The sequence below is a fragment of the Pseudoliparis swirei genome, chromosome 6 (genome assembly GCF_029220125.1).
Source record: "Pseudoliparis swirei isolate HS2019 ecotype Mariana Trench chromosome 6, NWPU_hadal_v1, whole genome shotgun sequence".
Lineage (NCBI taxonomy): Eukaryota > Metazoa > Chordata > Actinopteri > Perciformes > Liparidae > Pseudoliparis > Pseudoliparis swirei.
Genome location: NC_079393.1, coordinates 18702042 through 18728424, shown reverse-complemented (window position 1 = coordinate 18728424; position 26383 = coordinate 18702042). Strand labels below are relative to the sequence as shown.

General features: G+C 43.1%; 1 protein-coding gene across 3 annotated transcripts; it reads left to right on the top strand.

The window, feature by feature from the left end:
- Positions 1-4075: 4075 nt before the first annotated feature.
- si:ch211-236l14.4 (SITS-binding protein) lies at positions 4076-24766 on the top strand. Of its 3 annotated transcripts, none has more exons than XM_056417712.1 (11): positions 4076-4363; positions 4442-5102; positions 6506-6677; positions 14981-15188; positions 15757-15907; positions 17722-17919; positions 18292-18560; positions 18664-18773; positions 20004-20125; positions 22042-22221; positions 22338-24766. In XM_056417712.1, exons 2-11 carry the CDS (start codon positions 4632-4634, stop codon positions 22509-22511), a joined length of 2055 nt encoding a protein of 684 aa, XP_056273687.1. In that variant the 5' UTR covers positions 4076-4363; positions 4442-4631; the 3' UTR covers positions 22512-24766. The 3 variants fall into 3 exon arrangements, with proteins under 3 accessions (XP_056273687.1, XP_056273686.1, XP_056273688.1); XM_056417711.1 differs by having other exon boundaries at positions 18637-18773; XM_056417713.1 differs by lacking the exon at positions 22338-24766 and having other exon boundaries at positions 18637-18769; positions 22042-22130.
- Positions 24767-26383: the final 1617 nt, after the last annotated feature.

Here is a 26383-nt window from a genome sequence, read left to right as displayed (position 1 = left end):
TTCTTTTGAGTGACAGTTTGTTTTCGTCCCGTTGTCATCCGGCTGACGTCATCTCTCAAATAGAATGCTTTTACTTTTGCTTTGCATTCAGCAGGTAATCTGTTGCTCACTTTTCTTTCAAATGTCAACAGCGCTCCATCTGGTCTTTGACCTCGCTTTTTTGAAAAGCCAAGAATTTTCTGTGCATCCCTCTGCAGCCTGTATTTCTCGATAATCTTTCCTATTGTTGTTTTAGCAATTATTTGTTTCTCTCGTTCCTTCCGGGTGTTTTGTATTTATTTCTGATGTCTTCAATTATGGCTTCCTGCAATAACAATCTTTTTCTAATTGTGTCCTTAACTATTTGATTGCGAAGCAGGTAATTCACCCTAGACCGAGGATTTGTTCTCCCAGCCAAACGCTGGTCTCTCTTTTGTATTTGTACATTTTTCTAATTTCTCTCTTCAATGTGGCCTCCAGTTTTCAATCTGGTTCTGGAGCCTCCTTCTCCCCTTCTGACATTGTTCCGTCCAACAACGTATTGCCTATAACACAAAAAAAGTTTATTGTCACAATTTACAATCACTGAAACACAAAATGGTTTGCTTTATCATGTAAGATAATTCAAATCCAGATACACACAATCTGCAAATCATTTAACCCATAACTTTATTCTAACCTTGAGGGCCCTTGTTGTGCTGCATTGTCTCGACTTGAGGTGGAGTGGTCATTACGCTGGCTCTTGCTTTATCCCTAAGCTTTTTCTTCTTTTCTTGCCACTTCTTTCTCTGTTCTCTCCTTTCTCTTTCACTGAGGTCTGACACTTTCTTTTTTCCTTCTTCTCTGTCTTTCTTCCACTTTGCCTTCTCTTTATCCAGGTACTGCTTCCTTCTTTCATTGTCTGAATCCTTCGTGCCCTGTAGCGTCGCTGCTTTTCTGCATTAGACAACGCTGCCATTTCCTGATAAATACATTCATACCATTAGATATCATATAATTTAATATATATATATATATATATATATATATATATATATATATATATATATAACATATATGCATATTAAACAAACAATACATAACAGCACATGCTGGAAATAGTTAATCATCTAGCCTTTTAACAACCCCTTACTGTATGTCCACCCTGTTACTGTGAAACATAGTAACAGGGTGGACGGTAACAGGGTGGACATTGTATGCTAAACTTGGCTATTGCTACATGTCTGATGATGATCAAGCTAGCACTTGTGACATCAGAGAAAGATATTTGATAGCTTTATTCACATTTTTTTCTAAATGTAAACATTTTGATCAGTTTCCACAAAAAATGAGCATAACAGGGTGGACATGTTATGCTTTACCGCAACAGTTAAGTTAGTAAAAAACATTAAAAAATTGTTGAAGGAAGAGTGCATACTTACTCTGCTTCTTGAAGATGATTTTCCCGCCTAAAATGTATCCTTCTTCTTGAGTCATACAAATAGTAGCATAGTAAAGGGGCGTGTCCAGAGGGATTCAAATCACAGTAACAGGGGGGACATTAAAACAGGGGACACACACTTTTTAAAAAACTTTAATCAATAAAAATGAATTACCATTTTTATTTTTTATTTTGTGATGAATATCAATAAAAGGGTTACATAACAGTGACACAAATGTAGAATTTGTTTGTATTTGTTTGATTTCTTTGTTTATATCCGTTAGAGAAGTTGAGCAAACATGATTTGGGACACAGCAATTTGGCCTACTTGTGCTAAAATCAGAGTAATTATTTAGCATTTTGAATATCCTGGGAAAATAACATTGATGTTTTATAGTAGAGGGGAATAAACATGTAAAACCAAGCTTTTAAAAATAAGCATTTGACCTTTTACATGCAAAATATATGATATAATGTGTTGGGGACCTAAATGGCACTGAATGCTAGGAATGACCCAGCCGCTGTCCAACCATACCTAATTAAACCCTTGCCCCTTTGCCATCAACACTAGATGAGTGGTCAGAGGTAGTGGCCAGTTCGGGTCAGATTCCTCTGTTTTTTCATGTGCCATGTTCACACCCCTGGAGCGAGCGGGTGCATGCCACGCAGAAGTCCTCTGTCTATTCATAGTCGCAAGGGATGGAGTCTGGGGCAATCTGAATGGCGGGTAAATTTAGACCCTCCCCCCTGGATGTTCCGTTGATGTCATTGGCCTGACCTCTGACCCAGGAGCCTGGCTGCCACAAGCCCTTGTGAACTTAAATTCATGGGTCCGAATTTAAGCATGCACACACAAAGACATGCACACTCGTATTCATCATACACAGTAGATTGGATATGGGAGGCAAAGATCTGTATAAATATGTCATCAAAAATGCTCGGTACATTTCATCATATGACACCTGACACATTAAGTGACATTCTCCAACTAGTTGCTGTGCAGATAGACGGACAGCTTGTTTCCTGCAAGAATCAAAGTCAAACCATTTTAATCAGTCTCGTTCTATCCTGAAAGTGTTTCATTAAATCACCTAAAAGTCACGCACCATTAAATGCTAATTTCCAGAGATTTTGAAATCGACTGCAGCCGCAGTTGGATAACTAGGTAGAGTGCTCACACAGCCTTATCCAGTGTCTCTGCCCCTGCCAGAGTTATGTGAGGGATTGGGATGGGGGGCTGACATGCATAAACGGGATGGGGGCAACTGATCTTCAAGGAATGTCAGCCGACACTCGGCACTGGGGTATCTTGTGCATAGCCCTGCGGAAGAGACCTTAACCCACAAACATAACAACATTGTACAAGGCATGATTCCTCTTGTCTTATTTTTGGGTCTGATAAAGTTGTTAGATACCAACAGAGCCATGAGTCATGTTGCAGTAACAACTGTGTTGAAAGCAACTGGATTAAAATACAGACCGGATCTGCAAACATATAGTTTTTACAAAAGATATGATTCTGTGTGATCTTAGAATCAAGCAATGCTGTGTATTGTACATCAATACATTGACTCGGCACATTTATTGTCATACGGTAGTCCACCTACTGTATACTACGCAGACACTATAACTCATGTCACAATGGATGTTGACAATCCAAATGCAACTGTATGCCACCTTCGACCAATCCCACCGACACCCGCTCGCATTGAGGGACTCATAAACAACATTCCTGCCCTCAAATGTCTTCTGCACTCCCCAATGAGCCACGCAGTGCATTTAACCTCACACAATCTATAATTTGTATATCCATATTAAACATGACCCGCCCTGAATACACAGCAGATTTTTGTATTGCTTCACATTTAGTTTTTCGTTGTATGTGATTTTCCTGAAGCAGAAGAAATTACATACAACATCTTTGATACTCATAGTTTAAAACGTTGGCTAAACTGGTTGCATATTACAGCTGGTGTTAAAGAACACTAATCAGCATCTGTAAACAAAACATACATATTTACATTTCACATGCTGGAATTGTGGCAACCGTGTAATTCATGTGTATTCTCACAACTCTCTTTTCAGGTTTCTATTTTTTGTGGGGTTCAAACAAAGTTAAAATGGTTCAAATAAAGTAAAATGGAATACAAGTCTTGTAAAAGAACAAATAAAATGCTTGGTTATGGTTATAGATAGTTGGTCGTGGTGAGCAGAGATCACTGTCCCTGGAGCTCCGGCGGGAGGTTTTCTGGATGACAGGTGGTTCATCACACTTTGTAAACTGAGCAGAACAGTCAACGCAAACCGTCTCAAAGACATTTTAACCTCGACAGACAACCAATGATATGCACACAAAAAGTGCATAACCAACTAAATTCGGGGACTATTAAAAGCAATTACTTTAACACAAGAAATTTATTATTTACCTCAGCCAGTTGTATTAATAAACCCTTAGATTCATCTAATTCATCTAAATACACCGAAGACTTCACTTGTGACCCACTGCTAATGCACTTGTTATGTCGAAATTAGTTTCAGACATCACTCTTTGCTTGCCGTTAAAAAATGGAAGACCACATGATCAGACGTGGATAGGGGATGGCACATGACGCCCTGCCCGTCTACCAAACCATCCGATGTCAAGTCTCCACAGTCTTTACGCACGGAGAGCGCACGGAGAGTTTCCAAGAACGCATGGGTATCCCTCCCTTTCAGACTGTCCGTGGCCTCCTCGCCCCGGCGGTCAGTTCCAATACTCAGCCAAACCCTCCTGGTCCCCCATTCCCCTCTCTCTACCTTTCCTCTGAAGAAACAAGCCGGCATTACGTCAGAAAGTGCAGGGCAAGCACGACAGCGTCTTAGGAGCTAGGCATTGCTGCCAAACCCGGCTTGGGACTGCTCACGAGCTCACTGCAGCCAATGCCATTTACAGATGCAACTCTTTTAAAACAGGAACAGTATGTGGTAAGTCACTTATTCGTTCATCCTGTTTTATTGCCTCGCTTGGATCTTTTTTTTCCTCACAGCTTTCTTCACATACAGGTCACTGTTGCAGGCACAATTGCGCAAAACAACAACAGTGTAAACGGTGTAAAGATAACGAGTCGGCTGGTTTACCCCGTAGCCTCACTGAAAACACCATGACATGATGAAGCAACAGAGATTTCTTACGCACAGAGATTTCTGCAGCATTTTTTGCGTTTGATTTTTTTTTGCTGATCTCAAAGACAACATGCCCCACGCTCGAAATAGGAATCCTAGCCCCATCCCCGAGGTAACATGGGACACAGGATTGAAGGAGATGAACGAGACCTGGAAAGGAGCTATTGCCTGTCTCGGGGTGGCCGTATTCTTTGTCATGACCATCGGGATCATATATTGGCAGGTGGTGGACCAGCCCAACAAGAACTGGATCCTCAGGGGGACTTTTAGCGGACTGATCTGGGAGAGAAGAACCCACTCGCTGGTCATACAGACTCTAACGGAGGACAAGACCTATGTGGAGATAGACGTCGGGAACGTGGGGAACCCCGACGTCGAGGTTCCCTTCGTGAGGAACTTGTGCTGGCTGAATAAAACGGAGTTCTGCTATACGTGGGACTCGGTGGCCGAGGTGAAAATTTCGCTGGAGGTGAATGAGGAGACGGAGACGGAGTGTTACAGTATGACTTGGACGCCGGTGCACTGTCACGTGGAGCTGAAGGTAGGGTTTCTCTCTGTCGCACTAAACACAGTCAGTCTTAGTCAAATGCCATTTTACGCACAATGTTATGTTAAAATAAGAAGTTTTTCACTTTTGGGCTTTAATTTGCTGTTTACTCAGTATCCATTGTCATGTGATCGTGCATGACTATTGTGATCTTGATGCACAAAACATATATATGCATAAGGCCCCTTTACTTTTAAAAACACGATATTCGGCGTTTTCTCTCTCATATAAATCACGTACACGGTCTTACTAAGTCTCCCTGATTTCTACCACCACCGCATTGTTACAAGAGACTTTATTACACTTAAATCAAATAACTGTTTAAAAAACAGGTATGACAGCAGCAGACTATGGTGTTTAATCCAATATCATAAATATCATGGCTCATTTCATTCAATTAAAAAATAAATGAATTATTATTATTATCTAATTTCAATTTCATTTTGTGTGATTTTTGTTTGATACAAATTATTTAAATAATTATTAGGACGAACTGCTATTATATTATCTGAAACTAAATACAAGCATGCCGCTTGAGTGACTTATTTGAGCTGACATGTTGTCATACACCAAATCAAAGCAAAAAAGAATCACTTGTGTGGTTCCCTCATCCTTTCCTCCTCTCCAGCCCTTCATTGAACTGCACTGAGTAGACATTCATGTTAAATATGCTTCACAGTTGTTGTGCTTCTTCCATACAGAGTACTGTACTTTCACAGCTTAATCATGCAGGAATTTAACATTTGGGTTGTTTGGGGAGGTTAATCTGTCCCCATTGGAGCTTTCCTCGCTATAACTCCATGCTCACAGAAAATCTTTCCAAACCAAAGATGCCTTTATTTTTTCCAATAACCAAAGTTTTTTCAGGTGACCAGTTGGCACCTGTTTTAGCAGAGCCCAGATTTGCTGATTGGGAAATAAATGAGCTGCCGGTTTGAGCATTTGTCCCTCACCCCTAAAGATGCTTAGAGGAAGGACACGCTTTCTCTTATTAAACATTCTTGTCATTCAATCCCTTCTGCGTGCATTGCTTTTCTTCGACAGTATTGCATACCACCATGTGCCCTGCATGTCTGCACTATAGCAACTGTAACTTGCATGAATTGTCATCTAGATGTATCTTAAAGTATCCAAGACATCCGGCGCTTTAAGGTCAAACTCACCTTTTAGTTACTCAAAAATGTAATTTACAATACGTATTTATTAAGTCTTCCTCAAGCATTTGTTTAAAATAAAATTAAACTTGCATCACCTTTTTTTTCATGATCAAACATCCCATATTTCAGCATCAATAGGATCTGTTTAGTTGCTGTCTCCACTCATGTCTTCATGATTTTAAATCGGCTTTTTCCTTTCCTTGTGTGTCTTTCTCTCTCACACTGTTTTCTTGCTTTCAGGACTGCTTCTCCATGACCAACGTGTCCTGGTACGGCGGCGCCAGTGTCCGGGGTCAGACCTGGCCGATCAACGATCAGAACGCCACCACGCAGCCCTTCATCGTGAGCGATCTTAAGGACAATCCCTCTGGCTTTGGCTCTGCTCTGGAACGCTACTTCCTGGGCTCCACAGGTGAGACGTCGTTGCTGGAACGATCATGAGCATCAGCTGAGATTTACTGTTAGCGGAGGCTCTCTCATTAGCAGTAAGTTCCTCTTCACACCGCGGTCTGTTACAATATACAAAAGACCTTTTCAAATATGTCAAATGGCCTGTTGTCAGCTGTTTTTCCACACTTGCCAATGGAGAAGGGTTCGTACAAGGGCTTTGGAAATCTGACCCCAGATCAGTGGGTATACGATGCTTGGCATGAATCCAAGGGCGCGAGGGAAGCCCTGTGGATGTTGCAGTGTTTTCTTACCACCCCCCTCATGCACGTGGTTGTTTGTATTTGAGCTGAGAAAAATGGTTCGACCACCTCCACGACCATCATCCCCAAAAAAACCACTCTCCACTGACGGGACAGGACGTCCATCCCGTTAATAGAATGTAACATAATACTGTCTGCGGCATCTCGGTTGAATAATTCAGAGATTAGACTACAAAGGGAAGCAAACACCTTCAGCATCTTAAATTATCCGAGGTAATTGCCTTTTGTTTCTAATAAAAGGGCCGGTCGGATGATGGCGCGGCTGACTCTTATAACTCATCAGGTTATTTTGATATTATACTGGGGCCGAAGGGGAGGGGAAGAAGTGTGTGTGAGCACTCAAATGGGGGGAGCACTCAAATGTGAATAGTTAATGTGACTGATGAGGAATGTGTGGTGTGTGTGTGTACATGTGTGTTGGGTGGTAGCGGGTATAGCATTACTGTAACCTCGCTGGTTACTTTGTTCTCAAGTTGTGTTTGTTTACTGAGCCTCATTCTTGAAAGATTTCAGATAAATGCAATACTATTTTTTTAGTGCAAAGTTAGCGTGCCAAACAGCTTCTAGATCAGGGTGAAAGGGTGAGACATCAGCCAATGAGGTGACACGAACGATCACCTATTATCACTTTGCTGATTGTCTCACACACACATTCATTCACACACTGACAGGAACAAATGCCCGTACACCCAATGCCCATTTTGGGATGTTACATAACACGGTGGCAGGCTTAACAAGAAAGTCACATGACTTAAATCCCTGTTCCACCTTGTGAGAGGACAGCAGTAATTACCAGGACCTTGTAACCCTTTGCTTCTCCGTTTAGCTTCACACAGAGAGACACGCAAAAAACACACAGATGAGATGAGACCCCGCCGAGAACAACTGTTTGAACGTTGCCAAGCAACCACTCACAGACACATACTGAACATAGCCCCAAACCGAGAAACTGATGCTCAGCAATGGCAGCGATGCCTGTTGGATCACTAAAGGTTTACATGATATCTTGCTCTAAAGTTCAAGGATGTTTTTGCCTCTTATATTTACATAATGTGCCTTCACGAGAATCTTTTTATTCACAACTGAAGATGTTTTGCAATTTGTACTTGGCCGCTTTCCTGTTCCTCGGATCACTGGAAAGTATTATTGACACTAATTCTTCATGAATTCGGACTGTCCTTGCTCTCTCATGCCTGCAGCTCACAAGTTAAATATTAAAGAGACTTCCTTGACACCAACACTTACGTATCTTTCATAGTCAGACAAATAGTTTTTATACACTGTGTGTTTCATTTTCTTTTTGTAGAACAAGAATACATAACTCAGATGCAGTTGTCTGATAACCACTGGCATCCTGTGTGATGACTGATCGATCCCCTCATTTCAGGTGTCGGTCCATGGTTTATTAATTGTGTAATGCATATTGCAATTTCATACAGTACATCAGATCCGCTGATTTCCTTAAATTCATCATTGATGACATCCTGTATCAGCAGCTCCAGGCTCATAACCTGCGCTCTGGTGCACACCGGGCTGGTCGGAGCACCATTACCTCTCATTACCTTCATCTCTACACATATGAATATTAGACTGCAACAGCTGCACTTGTCAGCCTATTTTTTTAAACAGCTCTGACAAAAGGGACTTGCAACTAATCTAATTTTAAATGTGCAATGTGCGACTAACAGCATGACTGTTATTGTTGTGGGACAGGAAACAATTGCGGCGGCTTTTGTGGAGAAAAACAATCCGGCGTTATGTGAAGATAGTGAAAAGCGTCATGATGGGAAACCGTGGGTTGATGCAACCTTGTGAAGGCTTAATACAATTATTGATTTGTTCCTAGTTTTGCAGTGAAATTATTATTATTATTTTTGCTTGTAAATTTAACCAAATCTAATGGAATCAGAACAATAAATCACAGTAAAATAAAGACAACATGCAAAACTGATCTTTTTCATGTTAAATTGATTTTTCAGTGGGATGTCTTGCTCAAAACAGATTCACAAAAGAGCGGCAATCCAGTGGTAATAAAGAAGTTAAAGAGTCACCACATGTCTTAAGAATTGTGTTAAATTAATATTGAATCAGACGTTTCAGCATAAAGCATTAAAGACGCTGCCTTTTATTTCTCTCTTCTTCATTTGTGTGTGTGCGCGCGCACGTTTGTGTGTGTGTGTGTGTGTATGTGTGTGTGTGTGGGAGCTGTCTCCACTGACTCTACTTAGGCGTAGGAGCACACTGTGAATGTGGTCGGCAACATGGAGCTGTGACTGACGACTGACTGAGCTGAGGAGACTCCTGGGGACGATTAAAGAGACAAATGAACTGAAACATAGAGCCACGGAGCAACAGAAGGAATGCCTACTGAACTGTAATAGTTGATATGAAAAGACAGCAAAACGTAGCAAATCAAAGAAGAGGTAGAAAAGTCAAGCGGAGAGTCAAGGGGAGACGATACATGCAGCTGTGGGGAAGAGTGACATTTGAGATTGTTGAATGCCAACTGAAGGACCTTGTCATAGCCCCACCTGTCTTTATCCATACACAATCAACTGGGTCACTCAGAACAGATTATATATCACTGAAGCTACATCCTGCATTCAAAATATAAGTTATCCCAAAGCGTTGGGGGCTTAAACCTCCAGTTACTCAACTGGAGGTCTTAATGAACACAAGCACATGGAAGCAGGACTATAGATTTATACGAGACGTAGCTATACTTTGGAAAATAATTAGTGCACTTGGTCGAATCACAAGACGGGACTGGAGGGACACGATACCGTTACAGTCGCTGACGGGGTCTCTAAGACTGTCTCTGTGTTCATGTCCGACAGGGAAATCTGAAACCAACAGTTCATCTGTTAGTTCTTGATGTTTCCTTCATTACTGCTCTACAGCCTCCATTTAGGGTCAGTATTTGATATAATAAATATATTTAAATCAACGTTTTCTTGACAATTAATTTCAGATTTCTTTTTTATTGAATCAGACTATTTGAAACCCTTCAATTTAAATTCACTCAGTCCAAATAAATAAATAAAAGGATAAGTTGTTGTTTATTGTTGGACTTTATCATTAAATATTTACAGTGTCAATTTGAGCTTTAATTCCGGCTACTTTAATACTATTTTTTTTACACACACACGTATAATTGTTTTAATTTGAATTTTTGTATTTGTGTCACTATCATCCTATCATGTGGGTTAATAGCAAATAACTTTTTGGGGGCTTTCTTTACCATCAAATATGTTTTGATATTTGAAAGTAAAAAATACGAGAGTGGAGAAATCCTTATTCATAATGAGAGGGCCTCATTCACATGGGGATGCAGACACTGCATGTTTACATCGGACAACTACTTTGGCTCGCATCAAAGTTTCCTCCACTCATCATTTAAATAAGGACTTGGAGAGGTACTATGATGGTGTGATAGCTCTAACTATCACCTCACTCTGGATTCAATAAAAGTAATTCATGCATTGGCATTTTTCCATGCTAGCCTTTGTGAGGTGAGCATCAGAGATTACAATCAAATACAATTCCTGCCAGACTTGACAGCATCTCTTTAAGATGCGAGACCACCTCCTACACACACATGCACAAGTCCATATGTGGATGTGGATGCACGTTACCTCTCTCTCTCTCACGCTCTTCATGTTTCTAGTCTCTCCATCGATCATTTTAGCATAATATTTCTTTCCCCTCACCGTCTCCCACCCCTTTTCTTTTATTTCTATCTCTGACTAAGGGTTACAGGTACTGGAACCCAAAAATGCAGGAGGAGGCAGTTTACTGTATGTTTCAGGCAGGGTCAAAACCAGGTAGTCAGTCCAACAGGGCAACGAATCCAAAAAAGGGGCAGGCAAAATCTTGAGTTCGGTTAACGGGCAAACAGGGTCGTAACAGGCAGATCAGGAATAAACTCTAATAACGCTGGAAGGTTTGGCGGTGACACACAAGACAATCTGGCAGAGGACAAGTGGAAGTGAGGGAGCTAAATAGTGAGGGACTAATGAGGGGATGGGCTGCAGGTGAGAAGGGCGTGAGGACCAGGTGAAGGGAATGAGGGACTAATGAGGGGATGGGCTGCAGGTGAGAAGGGCGTGAGGACCAGGTGAAGGGAATGAGGGACAATCAGGTGAGGATGACAGGATCTGGAATGACAGGAGAGTTAATTAAACGTGTAAGCAGGATGAATTTAACTAGGAAGGTGGGGAATTCGTGACACTGACTCTATTCGTGCAGGATCCAAACAAGACTTTACTGCTCCTGCTCGGTTGTTGTTGTGTCTTCTCAGAAGCGACCGACAACCACAACACACAGATAGGGACACGAGTTATGTAACCTTCATGGAGTTACATTTATTTATGTTTCAGATAATGACACTTCATCAGTTTTATTTGACAAAACCGTATAACGACCACGATGAGAGCGATAAGTAAAAATGCATTTCCATTATGTGCTCGTGAGCGATAGTGAACCACAGTAAGAACTGACTGTTGCACAGCAATCTGAGTTCAACATACTCTAAAAAAAGTAATAATTTTGTCTGTTATCTTAATAAATAAGTTCAGTAGATCTTGAGTGAAAAAGTCCCAGACTTTTCTCTTCTCGGCTGTTTGAATGCACAAAGCTGAGGCCTGGTGAACTTTAAATACACTTTATCCTAAATATAATTGAGGCGACTTACAAGGTTTAGTACCAAATTATAAAGAAAAACTTTATTTTTTACTTTGAATTTTCTTTGTCTTAAAGCCAACCCCAAAATCACTGATTTACAGGTATACAAAAAGTAAATGCTGAAAGAAATCCAGCGTGCATGTTGAAGGGAAACAAGCTGCCAACGTGTTACACAAGCGGCCTCCAGAAGGCCCCTGGGCAGCTGCCCCGAAACGTTGACACTTCCGGGACAAGCAAGAGGTGAAACACTTTAACAATGACTCACTTTGCCAATTCAAACTTTGTTAAAAGCAAACTGTCATCTCCTACTACATATATAAAAATCGTCCCGCGAGATTTTCCACAGTCACTCTCCTCATATCTAATAGCGTCCATCAAGGACAACGAGCAAGAGGCAGCAGCAGACACCTTTTTTAATGTAATTACAGTACGTATCAGCTCAGCTCTGTTTCCTTTTAAAGGCCTTTTACAAATGCTCTTGCATTTCTCTAATTAAAATACAACTAAATCCGGTCATTAAGTTGTCTGAAAACACTGGAGTTGAATTGTTTTTACAGTATTTTTCCTTCACCAGCTGAGACTGAAGTAAATTAAAAAGTAACTAAAAGGTGAGATCTTATGGTCCGATCTAGATTTACGTTTCTTCTCGTGATATTTGTGCAGAACACAGCGTCTCACACTTGAAACAATAAAACTGATTCATGATAGGAATGGAAACAGAGAAAAGTCTCTTTAGTGTTTCAATATTTTTAAAATAAGTGGAATCGGAAAATGTACTGCCATGGCAAGATCCCAGTTTTGTGGCCATCAATTTCTTGAGGTTAGGCAGAGAAACTACGTTTCCATTGTTACGGAAACGCATGCCTGGACACACATTGCACGCACACACTTAGTTAGAGTTTGAATGCACCTTTTATAACCCCAGTCAGGTCTGTAAATGTGCACAGGTGTCATAAATAAGAGTATAAATATGACAGGTAAAAGAGTGGAGCCCATCTGGAGCACAGCAGCATGGAGGCAGGCGCCGGCGTTTTCCACCCGGACCAGCCGCTCTCTGAGGGCTTAGAGGCCATATTAAAACCTCCCTGACGCAACAGAAGGTCACCTCCGCTGCCATCTCCAAGCAATGAGCTCGGGCTAATCCAGAGGAAGTGCCGAACCTTTATGGTCCTATAAGTCCTGCTCTGTTTTTCTTGGAAGTCTACAGTTTCCCATTAAAGGACTTGTGTGTGTGAGAACACACGTACACGTGTGAAGAGCCCGAGGTTTCTTGATTTGTGTGTTCGTTCAACAGCTGTAAAAAACAAACGAGGCATGTGTGTGTTAAATCATTCAAATCTGCACAATAAACGTCTTAATCATTTTTACCTTTCCATATCTGTTGCTTTGAAGGTGAGTGGACGCGCTCGGCCAGGCGTATCATTTTGCTTTTGAGAGCTAGTGGAAAATATTTCTTGGGGAAGCTTGGAGTGTTTAACCCTTGTGTTGCCTTAGGGTCATTTTGACCCGAATCAATATTACACCTTCCCCCCGCCTTTGGGTCATTTTGACCCGATTCAATGTTTCACCCTCCTGTTACCTTTATATTTACTAACATATTTTACCCTTTGGGTTCAATTTGACGCCAGCAATTAAAACCTCCAGAAAATTATTAGAATTAATATTGTTTTCCAAGTTTAAGTGTGAGGCACTTTATGTTTGTTTGTTGACTACCGAAAGAACACCGACAAAGAAAGGTGCTGCGACTTTGACCAGATTGACCCATAGAGGCTCTGCATTGTCATTTCTCCGAAAAAATGTAATATGAATCAAGAAGTTATGCTTGCTAACTTAAACTTCACTTTCCACCCCGTGTGCAGTTTGGTAAAACGCACTGTTTGCAGCCTGCTGTAGCCGCACATCATTCTACGAGGCTGCTCGGTGTCTGGTGTACTCCGGTCGCCTCTATTTCCACTGCCTGCATTCCACTTCCATCTTTCCATAAAGCTGTAACATTTTCACCGCTGCCCCATTTTCTCCTCCCCTGTATGAGAACGTTATTGATACGCGCGCTTTCACGGCACCTTTGCTTTATTAAAAATATCAGTTTTATCCCCTGCGGATTGGACATATAACAGTGTTTTCAGCAAAAATCTACATTTCTCTGTCATTATGAATCTATAACAAGCAGTTGGGTGGTGACCTAATACCTTGTGAGGGGCAGCTGAGGAGTTACCAGTATCTCTTTGACATTATCCGTTGCAAACACGTGATAATTACCCTGTGGTTGAAGGCTCTTCGCGAGGCTTTTTGCAGCACTTTAATACTGATCTCTGAAACTATTAATCTGATTCTGGACTGGTACGTGAGTGTGCTGCCTGCTCCTGGTTCCCCTGCCTACAGGAAAACAGTAAGCCCATTGAAACTAGAGAGGGTGGCTGAAGTGAGCCAAGCTCTCAGGCCCCTTGGAAAACAGGACTTGCACACTAATCTGTTCATTGACCAGCTCCCAAATCTTTATGTGGCTATTGTTGAACAGATTGTGCAGAGCGAGGTAGACGCGGGGTCAGAGTCTGGGTTGGAGGCTCTGACCGGTGCCGGCCTGGGTTCTGGTAATCCGGGATGGGATGAAGCGGGGCAGAGAGGAGAGGAAGGTGGTTCGAGCTGGGAGGGAGAAGGTGGAAGTCACCATGGGTGAGAAGTGGTGTAGAAAGGGGGGTCGGGGTAACCTGAGAGAGACGGGGCATTCCTTGCAGGGCAGCTACATCTGCAGACACAATTATCTGCTTCGCATGATTTTATAATTTCCCAGGGCCTCTTGAAGGCGGCATATGCATACAGCAGGAGAGAAAATACAAATTTCCACTCTCATAATTGAGGATGATTGAATAAGAGATGTGTTCTGGGGTAAAACTCTGAAGGAAGGAAAAGTATTTGTCTTCAATGTGACTTTGGATATGTATCCCAGCCATCTCTGATTGGTGTGCAGTGTAACCTAAAAACTGAAAAGTTGCCAGCAGTCCCGCTGTAAACTCCCCACATACTGCTCTATCTCATTCTACATATTGTCTTTCTCACATCTGAGTGGCGCAATATCAGCTGACACAGCTCACACTCTACCTCCCCATACTCCGTCACACTCGCCCCGGTCTCCGTATCACTCCAGCGCGATGTCACATCAGAGGAATCCGAACGCACCGTCTCAAGCTGACACTGCTTTTGATTGCCTTTACATCAAGGCCCGCTTGATATCTCTTGAAAGTGAGACATTATATCATCTGATTCTCCGAGACAACGATTCATGAAGTTCTGACAATCTCCCGTCTGCTCCCCCCCAACACAGGTGTTGCCGTGCTGGTGTCTCCTGATGTTCCCCTGCGGCTGGGGCTGGACAGCCGACAGGAGTTCTGCCTGCAGTCGCTGGCCAGTGTGGAGCGTCTCCCTCTGCAGTACACTGTGTGTGTGGCCCACAATGTGAAAGCTGCCCACCAGGAAGCAGTGCAGCGGCTCTCGCACCACAGCAGGGAGCTGCCCAACATGAACACGTTGTGGTGAGCTCAGTTTGGATTCAGATTAGCGGGGATTTGCTTGTCAGAAGAGGGATGTCTGTTTCGTCCTAATAGCAGTGAGTCAAACCGTGGTGGCGTCTGAGGGTCCAGTGAGCACGGACTGAAAGGCTGTGTGCGTTTGGGTAGTCATGAATGACAATCCATTGCAGTGGGAGATTTTCTCGGTCAATCGGGAGAGGAGGAATGAAGTCTCTGAATCAAAGTTGCCTGTATCCGTTTTATTTCTTGCAAGTAGGGAAGTTCTGACCCAGCTTCTCAGGGAACTCTGATTTATACGACAACTTCAAAGAAGAAGTCCCCTCTCTTTCGGGTGAGCTCTTCATCTTTATCAAGACCCCGAGACCTTGTATCTGCTTCCCCTAACCCCCCGCGTGGAAAGCCATTACGACAGCAGGCTGGTTTACCCCGTATTATCCCGCTACCCTAAATCACCCCTTACATAAAACTCCTGACCACCGTAGCTCCACTTTCACACATCATGGCAGAACTATATTTGACCATTACACCATGCAGGTTCCTGAGAGCAGCGGGTTTTGTGCGTGTGCCACAGGCTGCCGTTCTGGAAGCTGCTCGCCAACGTGGATTCAGGGCCGAGGGTGGAGAGGGAGCTGAGGACCTTCTCGAATCGTCTGAGGAGACACCAGCTAGGGGAGGGAGTCATCAGCCTCAATGAACATTCCACCACCCTCCTCTCCGACATGGTACGTGCTCATCACGGCGCCTCGCCGGACCAACAGCCTCAAACAACTTTAGCAAACTGGGTAATCTTTCAAAGAGAGACCCGCTCTGGAGGTCCACAACCAGTCCAACCTCAAAGAGGCAGAGACAAAGAATCAGAGTTGTAAGTTAAATGGGAGCCCAGTGAAGTCAAGAGGCTGAAATATAAGATTTCTGAGAGGAAGGTATCATTTCAAGGGGCCTTACTCACTATATTTGGAGACCAAATAGTTCATTCTGCTTTAAGATGTGTTAATTATCTATCGCTTTGAAGAAGAGTATTACCTAAAGAGAAGCTTTTATAAACTGGGAACCCTGTTAGTATCGACCTACACAGGAATATTTACGACAATATATACATTGCAGTAGCTGACTGAAGTGTTCTGTTATTCATCTGTGTAGCTGCAGATTCCTGTAATCCTCCTCTTCAACCATCTGGGCTGAGAGGCAGCTGAGAGTTTATCGGTCAGCGGCTCAAAACTCGTCAAGGATAGAGATGAAAGAGGCGTAGTCGGTCTCCAGAAGGCTGGAGACAGGCAGGGGGCGAATGAGGGAGGACAGCTTCACAGACATGTCACAATGTGGAACAAATATTGTTTAGGGCTTCATGTCAAAACTACCTGCAGGCCACTTTTTTAAATTATGCCTTAAACCTTTTAGATGAGATGTATCGTGTAATATGTTTCAGGTATTCTGAACTATTTATTATTCGTTCATATTCATCCAGTTACTGGAAAGGGGCTTGAAAGTTGTTGGGAATTTCCCGTAAACCAGCCTGCCGGGTGGATCTGAACCAATACCCGGGGATATGCCATTACAGACAAAATATAGCCGAGAGAGGACAAACAGAGACTCTCCTGACTGATCTCAAGCTGCTCCGAGCGTGGTAACCGCGGGACGGCAAATAATTGTGTGTTGAGATTAGAAGGGACGTCAGCCAAGACTAACTGGAGGAGGTGATCCTGACGCTCGCTGGATGCTGCACAATCTGTCCATCAGAGAGTTTATTATGCTTACAGTTCAGGACGTGCACATGTCAGTCCACGGATTCCCCAGTTCCTCTCCATAAAAGTCATATAGAATTCCTCCTAATGAAAAGTGCTGCATGGAATCTTATGGAAAGTGTAGTTTGAGTTCAATGATCCTCTGGAAAGAAACAAGGCTTCATCAGAGTGTTCATACATTATCAGTCATACAGCATTTTTTTCTAGTTTCCTTATTAGTTTGGAGTTGCAGGCAATGTAACATTTAGATTCTTGATAAGCTTGCCACATTTCTAAAGTTATTACTAAAAGACCAAATAAAGCATCTTTTTGCAAACCCAGTAAAAAGTCCAGATGCTTGCTTGTGTTTTGGTTTTCTTTGTGTTGACAATGTGTTACATATTATGTAGGATTCAAATCCAGAAAAGAAGCAGAAGAAAAATTAAAGATTAAAAAATCTTCCTAGAAGTTACATAATATGTGCTAATCCGACTTTTCTTCCCACCGCTGGTCAACCTCCCCGGGGTCAATCTTTGTGTTCTTAAAGGTCTTATTCCATAGTTATGTAACCTGAAATCTCTGTTTGACTTCACCGTCTAAATTCCAAAGGATTAAAAGATACGTTAAAATGTTCTGACAGAGCTCATATCAACGGGGCAAATTTAAAGCGAGTTTAGTATAAAGATATTTCTCATTCCAACATTTTAATTATTCCATTCGTACATCATATTGTATTCTAATTATTTCGATGCAATAGAAGCATTTATTGATACAATCACTGTTCATGCAGATAGTTTATGTATCTCTCTCTGCAGGACCATGACTACCTCAACAGCAGGAAAAGGGGGATGTCCAAGAGACTGACCCGGGACCTCCCACTTGTCAAGCTTCTCAACATTTCCATCACCCTGTCCCCTTTCCTGGGCGTGGACACCACGCAGTTCCACACCTCCCTCGTGGACGGCACTGAGGCCTACTGGCTCAGCCTCCCCTCAGCCCCCCTGGGACAGCCGGTGAGACCTGAGTGCAGCTCGATTAGTCGTGTTCAAAGTCCTCCGCATGGTCACTTTTACCCACGGTGTTCTTGTGGTTTGAGTTGCCTTCCAACTCAGTAAGGTCCACTTCCTCTGCATTTTCCATGGTCCATTCAGAGAAAACATATTCCACGTCTAAAAGAATAAAACTTCCTTGAAAACCTCTTTTTCCAAAGCGGACCCTCTCCATCTGCCTTGCAACCGGTCTCCATTCACCAGTTACAGTTTGATAAAAGGCAGAGCAGTGTGAACACGGCCTAATCCCAAACCAATCTATCACTGTGGTTAATAATCAATGAACTAAATATAAAATCAAAGTTGTGTAAAATGAACTCTACTTCTGTCCTTGAGATCCCTGTGATGGGTCAGTGGCGAGGAAAGTTCTGCGTGAAGCTGAACATCACCAACCCAGGAGCGGTGAGCTGGTTCCTGGATAGGGTGGGGGCTCTGCAGGCCCATTTGGGGATGGAGTACGTCATGCTGGAGGGGGGCGAAGGGAATCTGCTCGAGGAGCAAGTCCTGCGGCCGCCGCAGACTCTCGGGGGAGACAACTACATCGGCCTGCTGGCCGACCTGGCCACGAGGATAGGAGACTCCACCATCGTGACAGCAGGGACACGGTAACGCCCTCAAGCGTCTTGACTCATTATTCACATTGTTTGAATTGGGTCTTATCATGATGGGTTTGTGTCTCAGGTCGAACCACAAGCCTCTGTTTGTCAGGATGACCCCCATGCAGTCCGACTGGAGCCCAATGGGCCTGAAGGGCATCATTCCCTCCCTGCTGCACCACTCTCTGCTGGGATACAACTTCCTCATTCCTGATGCAGTAGGTAATACCACAGCCTCTGGGTCACTTTTCTCGTCTCTAATAGTGCATTACAGTCAGAGTCGGAAATACATGAGGGCAAAGGGCAAAACTGCCCTTGAAAAATATCATTTTACCCCTGATATCGCTATGAGAGGGGCAACAAATGCCCCCATAATTTCCTCTAATAATTATGATAATTTAATGAACTCGTCAAAAACTACTAATGACTCCAGATTACTGCCTAATAGTCGTATTATTGCCATTATTATGACAATTGCTAATATACTGTAATCCTAAATAAGTATATTTAGTATTTTTGAACGAAGTTTAGTTTTTTTCAGTCAGTGGGGGTGAAAATTGCCCCCTAAAAAAGATGTACATTTCCTACCCTGATTACAGTCCTCAATATTTCATGGAAACAAAAAGGAGAATAATTCTTCAACATTTCACGGAAGAAAATCAAGACAACGAACACAAAGAAATTGCAACACAGATCTGGTTTATTCCTGCAACATTCAACATGCCCGCTGAGAGATCTGTGAGAAAAGTGTTTGTTTTAAAGAGGAGAAAGTTCTCCATGAAACATGGTTGACTGTAAACTGTACGCTCATATCCCCAATCCATCACTGTTGGTGGATGTGAGAATTGTACACGATTCACGCATCTCTCTCACTCTCTATTTTACTTTATCAATGTATCAATAAATTAATTTATGAAGTGTTGTATTGTGTCACGTAAGGCCAGCTCACGTGTGCTTCAGCTGCGTATACCTGTGTTCACCCTCTGCCTGAACAGCTCTGTTTTAGCGCTCTCTTTAGGCCCCCCTCCTAAAAAGACAAGTCTGCTCTGATTGGCTGTCAATGAAATATGGTCCACCTTTAAAAAGGTAGTTCTCAAGCCGAGAGAGAGGATGCTCAGTCTCACTCCGACAGTGTGATGTCTGGTGTCACATCTTATGCTCTCTCCTCAGGGCAAAGACTAAAAGACGTGTTCCAGTTGGGGGAAACTATCCTTACATGTGGTTTCTCTCTGCAGGTTTCAGATAGTCTTCTCTCATGCGTCTCTTTGTGCAGCACAAAAGAACATTTGGAATTTTCCACTTCTCGCTAATCACCCACCTCGTGATTTTCCTCGTGGATATTTTGAAAACTTTTTCAATTGCAAAAGCGAGAAAAAGAAAGCAGGATTGTTCTGGTTGGAACTAATGTATCTTTAATTGTCTCTGCCTCTGTGCACCTGTCTCTCCCCTCAGGTGGATCTCTGTCTGGAGACCTTGTCACAGATGAGGAACTGTTCATTCGCTGGCTGGAGATCACGGCTTTTCTCCCAGTGATCAGCTTCCACACGCCGCCCTGGTTTTACGGAGAGGACCGGGTATACAACTAGAGTTATTTTTTATTTTTTTAACTACAAACAAAAACACATTAGACAGCGGCTGGAGCCCCTCGTGTAGCCACTCCAACCCAACAGCTCTGTCCACCTTGAAAACACTTGGGCCCGGCTCGCAGCCTGAGGCGCTGTCATTACATCAGCCTCCTCCACATTAGATCAGATTACAATAGCAACAGCGAAGTAGGTGCACAGACTCAATAACAAGATGTTCACTTGTGGAAAGATCAAGAGAAGTGATGTGTGGATGCTGGGCTACCCCTCCTTCTTGCCGAGCGGTTCGGCTTGCTTACGGAAAAGAGGCGAGTGAGGGAAAGTTTATTGACCCACGGCCTCTCCTCAGTTCTGAGGGTCAGTGCGAAGAAGTTCCCACCGGTGTGTTTGCCGAGGAGCATGAGGGTCGATCACAACCCAGACCGGACTAAACCCTGTCCCTCTCCGCTGGAAACCAGGAATGCACTGTTCAACACGCACGGCAAGAGAACACAGCCCACCCTCTCAGAGAGGCCGCTGACAGATATGCGGGACATTTTATGGCTCAGGTTCCTGAACATCTTGTAGGTTGGGGTTATGTTCCGCCCTCCCGTGCCTGCCCTGCAATTCTCTCCTCAGTAGGAGCGACCGCCTGGCCCCCTCCCGACCTCACCTGTGGTGAAGCGTCCATCTGCTCTGAGCGACAATCCCTCCTCGTGATTTTATGACTCACTCTCACTCTCAAGTGCCGGAATAATATTTAATTTGAGGACAAGTCTTGGAAAAATACTTTATTGTGGCCATTACAATTTCCATGAGTAGTTGACAAGTGTGGCGGAGAGGGAATGATCGACCGCTTTCTTTTTCCACAATGAGAGACATAGACTCGTGTTGCATGACAAAGATACAAACATTCGGACAGCAGGATATTTGACAGCAGGAATGATTTCCATGTTGGTCTCTGGCGTCGTTTTCAATGTATAAACTCGGATTAAGTGAGACTGAGAATTTTCTTTCCGAGGAAAAATCATTAAGCATAAAAAAGTATGAATCTTTTAAATTTTTTATGGGTGTACTTTAAAATCGTCGCACCTTTATTTACAGAATGTGTGATACTTCATTCACAGGCAGTTCACAGCACCATCCGCTTTGGAGTCAACTAGCAATGAAACCTCAATCCCACACACACACACACACACATGCAACCCACACCTTCTCAATTGGAGAACGATCCACTCAGACCCGAGCCATGATTTAAGGCTCATTCCTTCAAATGCTCTCAAGCCCGACTCATAAAAATACATATTTTATAGATGCGGTCAAGTTTTGTTTTTGTCACCGGACACTGAAGAGGATGTGAACCTTCCAGGAATGCTGAGAGAGAGAGAGAGAGAGAGAGAGAGAGAGAGAGAGAGAGAGAGAGAGAGAGAGAGAGAGAGAGAGAGAGAGAGAGAGAGAGAGAGAGAGAGAGAGAGAGAGAGAGAGAGAGAGAGAGAGAGAGAGAGAGAGAGAGAGAGAGAGAGAGAGAGAGAGAGAGAGAGAGAGAGAGAGAGAGAGAGAGAGAGAGAGAGAGAGAGAGAGATAAACCCCTGAGTTAACTCTTTAGTTCTGTGTGCATGTCTGGGTGTAGAGATGGCACAAAGTGCTTTAGCAGAGCTCTTTGTCTCTATTATTCTTGTCGTGAATCCTCAAGGTGGATGATTTAGTTAGTTGTTTCAGTTCGTTGCTCTAGATTTCTTACAAGTTTATGTAATTGAATAGTTATAACAAAAAAAAGTGAGAAAAAGAAGAAGCTCCTTTACAACGACTCTAAATAGATTTCTTCCTGAGTTCACTTTGGATGTGGAAACACTTCTAATTATGAAATTATTCCAAAAAAAAGACTAATCCTCACAACATTATTGCATCTCTCTATTGGTGACCCACAGGTGCTGAACCTGACACGGGCCTACATAGCGAAGCACCAGAGCGATGTGGTCCCGCTGATAGAAAAGTATGCAGAGGAGTGGCGGATGACGAGAAACCCCATCTACCGGCCGATGTGGTGGCTCAGTCCCAGTGACCCCACCACTTACACCATTGATGACCAGTTCCTCATCGGAGACGAGGTGACCTCATGATGTTCTGATGGGAGGGAATCACGTTACAATATACTTGGCATCCGTCCTGCTAATAACTAAGTGCACAATCTCCCTGAAAACTGAATTTCGATGTGTGCTTCCAGGTCCTGGTGGCGCCGGTGGTGGAGAAGGGGGCGGTGCAGAGGGATATTTATCTACCTGACGGGGGCTTCCAGTGGCAGGACAGCCAGAATGCTCAGGTGTTCGACGGGGGGACGTTCCTACAGGACTACCCTGTGCCCTTGGAGGAGGTGGCTGTTTTCTTACGGAGAAGCTGAGTCACATGACTTATCCTGTTACTGTTTTGAATCAAATTATTTTGTTTTCCTTTTTTTTCTTTCGTGCTGTTCTCAACTTGAACTTTTCCACTAAAGACCATTGACCCTGTCTCAAGGCTTGAGATGATGTGTAGACTTTTTTTTTTTATACTTGCACTTTACAGTTCAAAATTATGTTTTTTTTTCTCTCTTACCTTTCTTTTCCTCCTTTAAAAAAAAAAGAAAGAAGAAAGATCGGTTTTACCTCTCAGCTGATTTGTGTCCGGACTTTTTTGTACTTTTTTTTACCTGTTCCGCTTTTTTTGGCATGTAAGATCCCGAAGAAACCTCTGCGTTTACATGCTGCGTTTCTACAGCTTTTAAATTTTGAATCGCTGCTGGCTCTCTTGATAAGGAGGAACAAAGCAAGCCCCTCGTTGCTTCAGACGAATCTCTCAAGAAGACCAAATGAAGACAGAGAAGGACAAAGGAAAATGGCTTGTTGGAAGGAAATGAACTCACAGAAAGCTTCGTACCGAAACTGACGCGCAGTGGTACCCCAGGTGTCGCTCACCCGTCAGAGAGGCTTTTACTTGAACTTATGTTTTATGAATGTACCTCATACCATGGATGTTCACTGCTCTACAGTCATCAGACACAACGATCCCCCTTAGCACTTATTCTTCGAGGAATTCTACTTAATTGATCACATCTGTTGGACCATTGAGTCTTTTAGTACTGTAGGCCAGATGAACTCCAGGCCAAGCCACTGTAATTGTGACTCTGGCTATATTTTAATTTAGATTAGATGCTACCATTTTACTAATGTGCTGTAGTACCAAGTGTGTCTGATGTGGTGTTGGTATGCTCTTTCATAAGTCAGTGCCAAATGAAGTTGTGAAGCTCCAAATGAGACTTTTAATAGAACGGTTTACATGTTGGGAGATACATTTGTTTACCTTCTTGCATGAGAGTTGGGTGAGAAGACTGATACCGCTGTCACATCTGTTTGGTAAATATGAAGACAGTGGAGGGAACTCGAGGAAACAGCTGGTCTGGTCCAAAGCTCACAACATCGTACTCAATAATTAACGGCTTGTATCTCGTTTATTTTAATCCATACACAAAAAACTAAGAATTGTGACTTTACGAGGGGTTAAGTGATGGACTATTTCTTGGGCAGAAGCAGGACATTTATAGTTTCCAGAATGAAGACTTTCTATTTGTCATACAGATACAAGACTGGTAGCAATCTTCTCATCTGCAAATAATAATAATGCCATTAAATGCATTTCCCAAAAGGACGAACTATTCCTCGAAAGCAAAACACGGGGAAAGAGCTCTTCAGACAAAACGCATAAACAAGATGCTCTCATATGTAAGACATCATACTGAAGCCATCTTGAATTGGATTCTTGATCATTGAATAAAAGGTCACGGAGGTGGAGTGGCCACTTTAAATCAAACTTGATATGTAATTCTAATAAAATACGCGTCCATCGCTTAATTAAATTCAGGTGGATTACTTATGGAAGATTTTTCCATTTGGTTTCAACCATGATTAATGCTTTAAGCAAATTGTATGTAAATGAGACGACTGATTTTTGTTCCTGACTATATTCAAATGGAGCCCATGGAGGAATGTAACCGCGTTGGCGCCATGACGCATCGCTCTATGTCGAGTGAGGTAGTTAGTTTTTCTTTATCGATTTGCTCTTCGCCGGACAATCTTAACTGGCCAGCAGTGACGATGCAGACTCTGAAACCGTATTCAATGCTTTACCACAAAATCAATTGTGTAATTCTGATCTAACACGTTTACTGTATCAACTTGAACACTCCGGTCTACTGAAGCTTATCAAGTCATCAAATGTCTTAGTGCAACAGTATGTTGTGAACACCTCTACGTCTTAATCCCCCCCAGAGCTGAATTGTACATTCAGACAAATCGACAAACTGTGATTTCCCAACCAAGCCCTTCATGCGAGAAGCTTTTCTCCATCCCGCTCGAATGCTTTGAAGTCGTGCTTCATCTCTGTTCACGTGTAAGTTGCAGGAAAAGCTTTGATGTGTTATTCCTTCCCTCTCCAGACTGAGCGAATCGTGCGCCTTAATAAGCCACTCTTAAATCTGGACAACACTTGCGCGTCTGGATTATTGCAGTATCCGCAATGTACATATTACGATGACTGTGCCATTACAAGTGTTTTTCTCTTCTGTAAATCAGAGAACTTAGAATGACAACGTTGCAATAAAGTTTACATTTTCTTACTTCACTTGGAGTAATTCAGTTCATGCTGTATCTCAGAACACATCTCCTCTCTACACAGTCAGAAATATGCCTCTGTGTGTTTGACTGCCTCTGCTGGGATGGACTCCCACCCACAATGACCCTGAAAATGATATACAAATATGGGAAATTAATACACGAGGATCATCTTTTTCATTTGTGGTATTTCTTGCATCCGTGTCAGCTTGCACAAGTGCATGTTCCTGTGTGTGTGTGTGTGTGTGTGTGTGTGTGTGCAAGGCTCTTATTATTAACACCCCTCGCTCTTCCGTCTCCTCGTCAGAAAGTCCATGTCTATATATCCGTGACTATGCTGACGTCTAACATCTCCCCTAATTCCACTTAAACCTAATAAAAGTTATTTATAGATCTGGTGAGCGCGCGGTGGAAGAGATCCTCGGGGGAATCACATTCAGCTCCACCTCCACTAAGCTTCTCTTCCTTCTCTTCCCCTCCCCCATTGGCTGGGCTCCACCTTGGGGCCCCAGGCCCCGCTCCTCTAGGGAAGTTGGACAGGTGCAGCTGGCCTCCACGACAGTCACTGAGCTCGCCCTCTCCGTTTACACCCTGCCTTAATCACTTAGATTCATATGGCATTTTTTTTCTTTTCTTTTCTTATCTGGGCGCAGTTCTCAGCCAAAGATCAAATTCACAGGACCGGTGTGGCTCCGTGGTTTGTGAGGTGATAAAGTTACAGTTTTAGAGTCCCGACGGGCGGCAGAGGTCAGAGAGCCTCATGTGACCGACTGACTATGTGATTTAATGTTACTGTATTTTAAGACTCCAAAATAATTCCCCTTTAATCTGTGTGCATTGAATTCGTTGTTCACATGGATCCTTTATCCTCAACAGCCCTTTGGGAGGTCTGCTTTAAAGCTAAAACGAGGAACAATAACACAATTCTTCCCAGAAATCTTGCGGTCCGAGACATCCGTCCTTAAACTAACATTCGGCATATCCACCGATTCGACATGTAACATTCATATAAAGCCTTGTCCGGCAGTGCAGGGAAAACAAGTTGTCCTGCCAGAAGCCAAATCAAAAATGACACGCATTGTCTCCATGCAGGAGCATGAAGAAACAATGTAATTCATAGCAGTAACAAGCAGCACACATCGGGAACATCCCGGCTCCTGCGTGAATGATTAAGTTATAAAACAGGAGGGGCGACATTGGCTCCCCCCTTTTCTTTGAGAGTGTTGTGGAGCAAGTGGCACATGAATTAAACTGGTGAGAAGCAGAGGCCGCAGATCTCTCCCAAAGTCTACTTTTAGAAAGAGCAAGTCAAGGTCTCAGGTTTCAGTGTCTGCTCTTTAGTGAATGGGGTTTCCAGCTTGCCAATTACGTGCACAATCTAAAGAAGAAGCTGCCTTTGTTCTTTGTGTAAGTCCTAATCAAACATCTCTTAATGCACAGAAAGCCGGCACACGAAGAGAAACCACAAAGCTCATTCAGGCGTCTGCAGTTTGATGAAGTCGATGAGGAGTAAGCAGGACTCAGGAATGCCGTCTTGAAACATTAGCCTGCCATCGGAAGCCCCACGCGGGGTGACGATCAGGACGGGTGTGCTATTGTATAGGTGTGTGTGTGTGTGTGTTTGAGA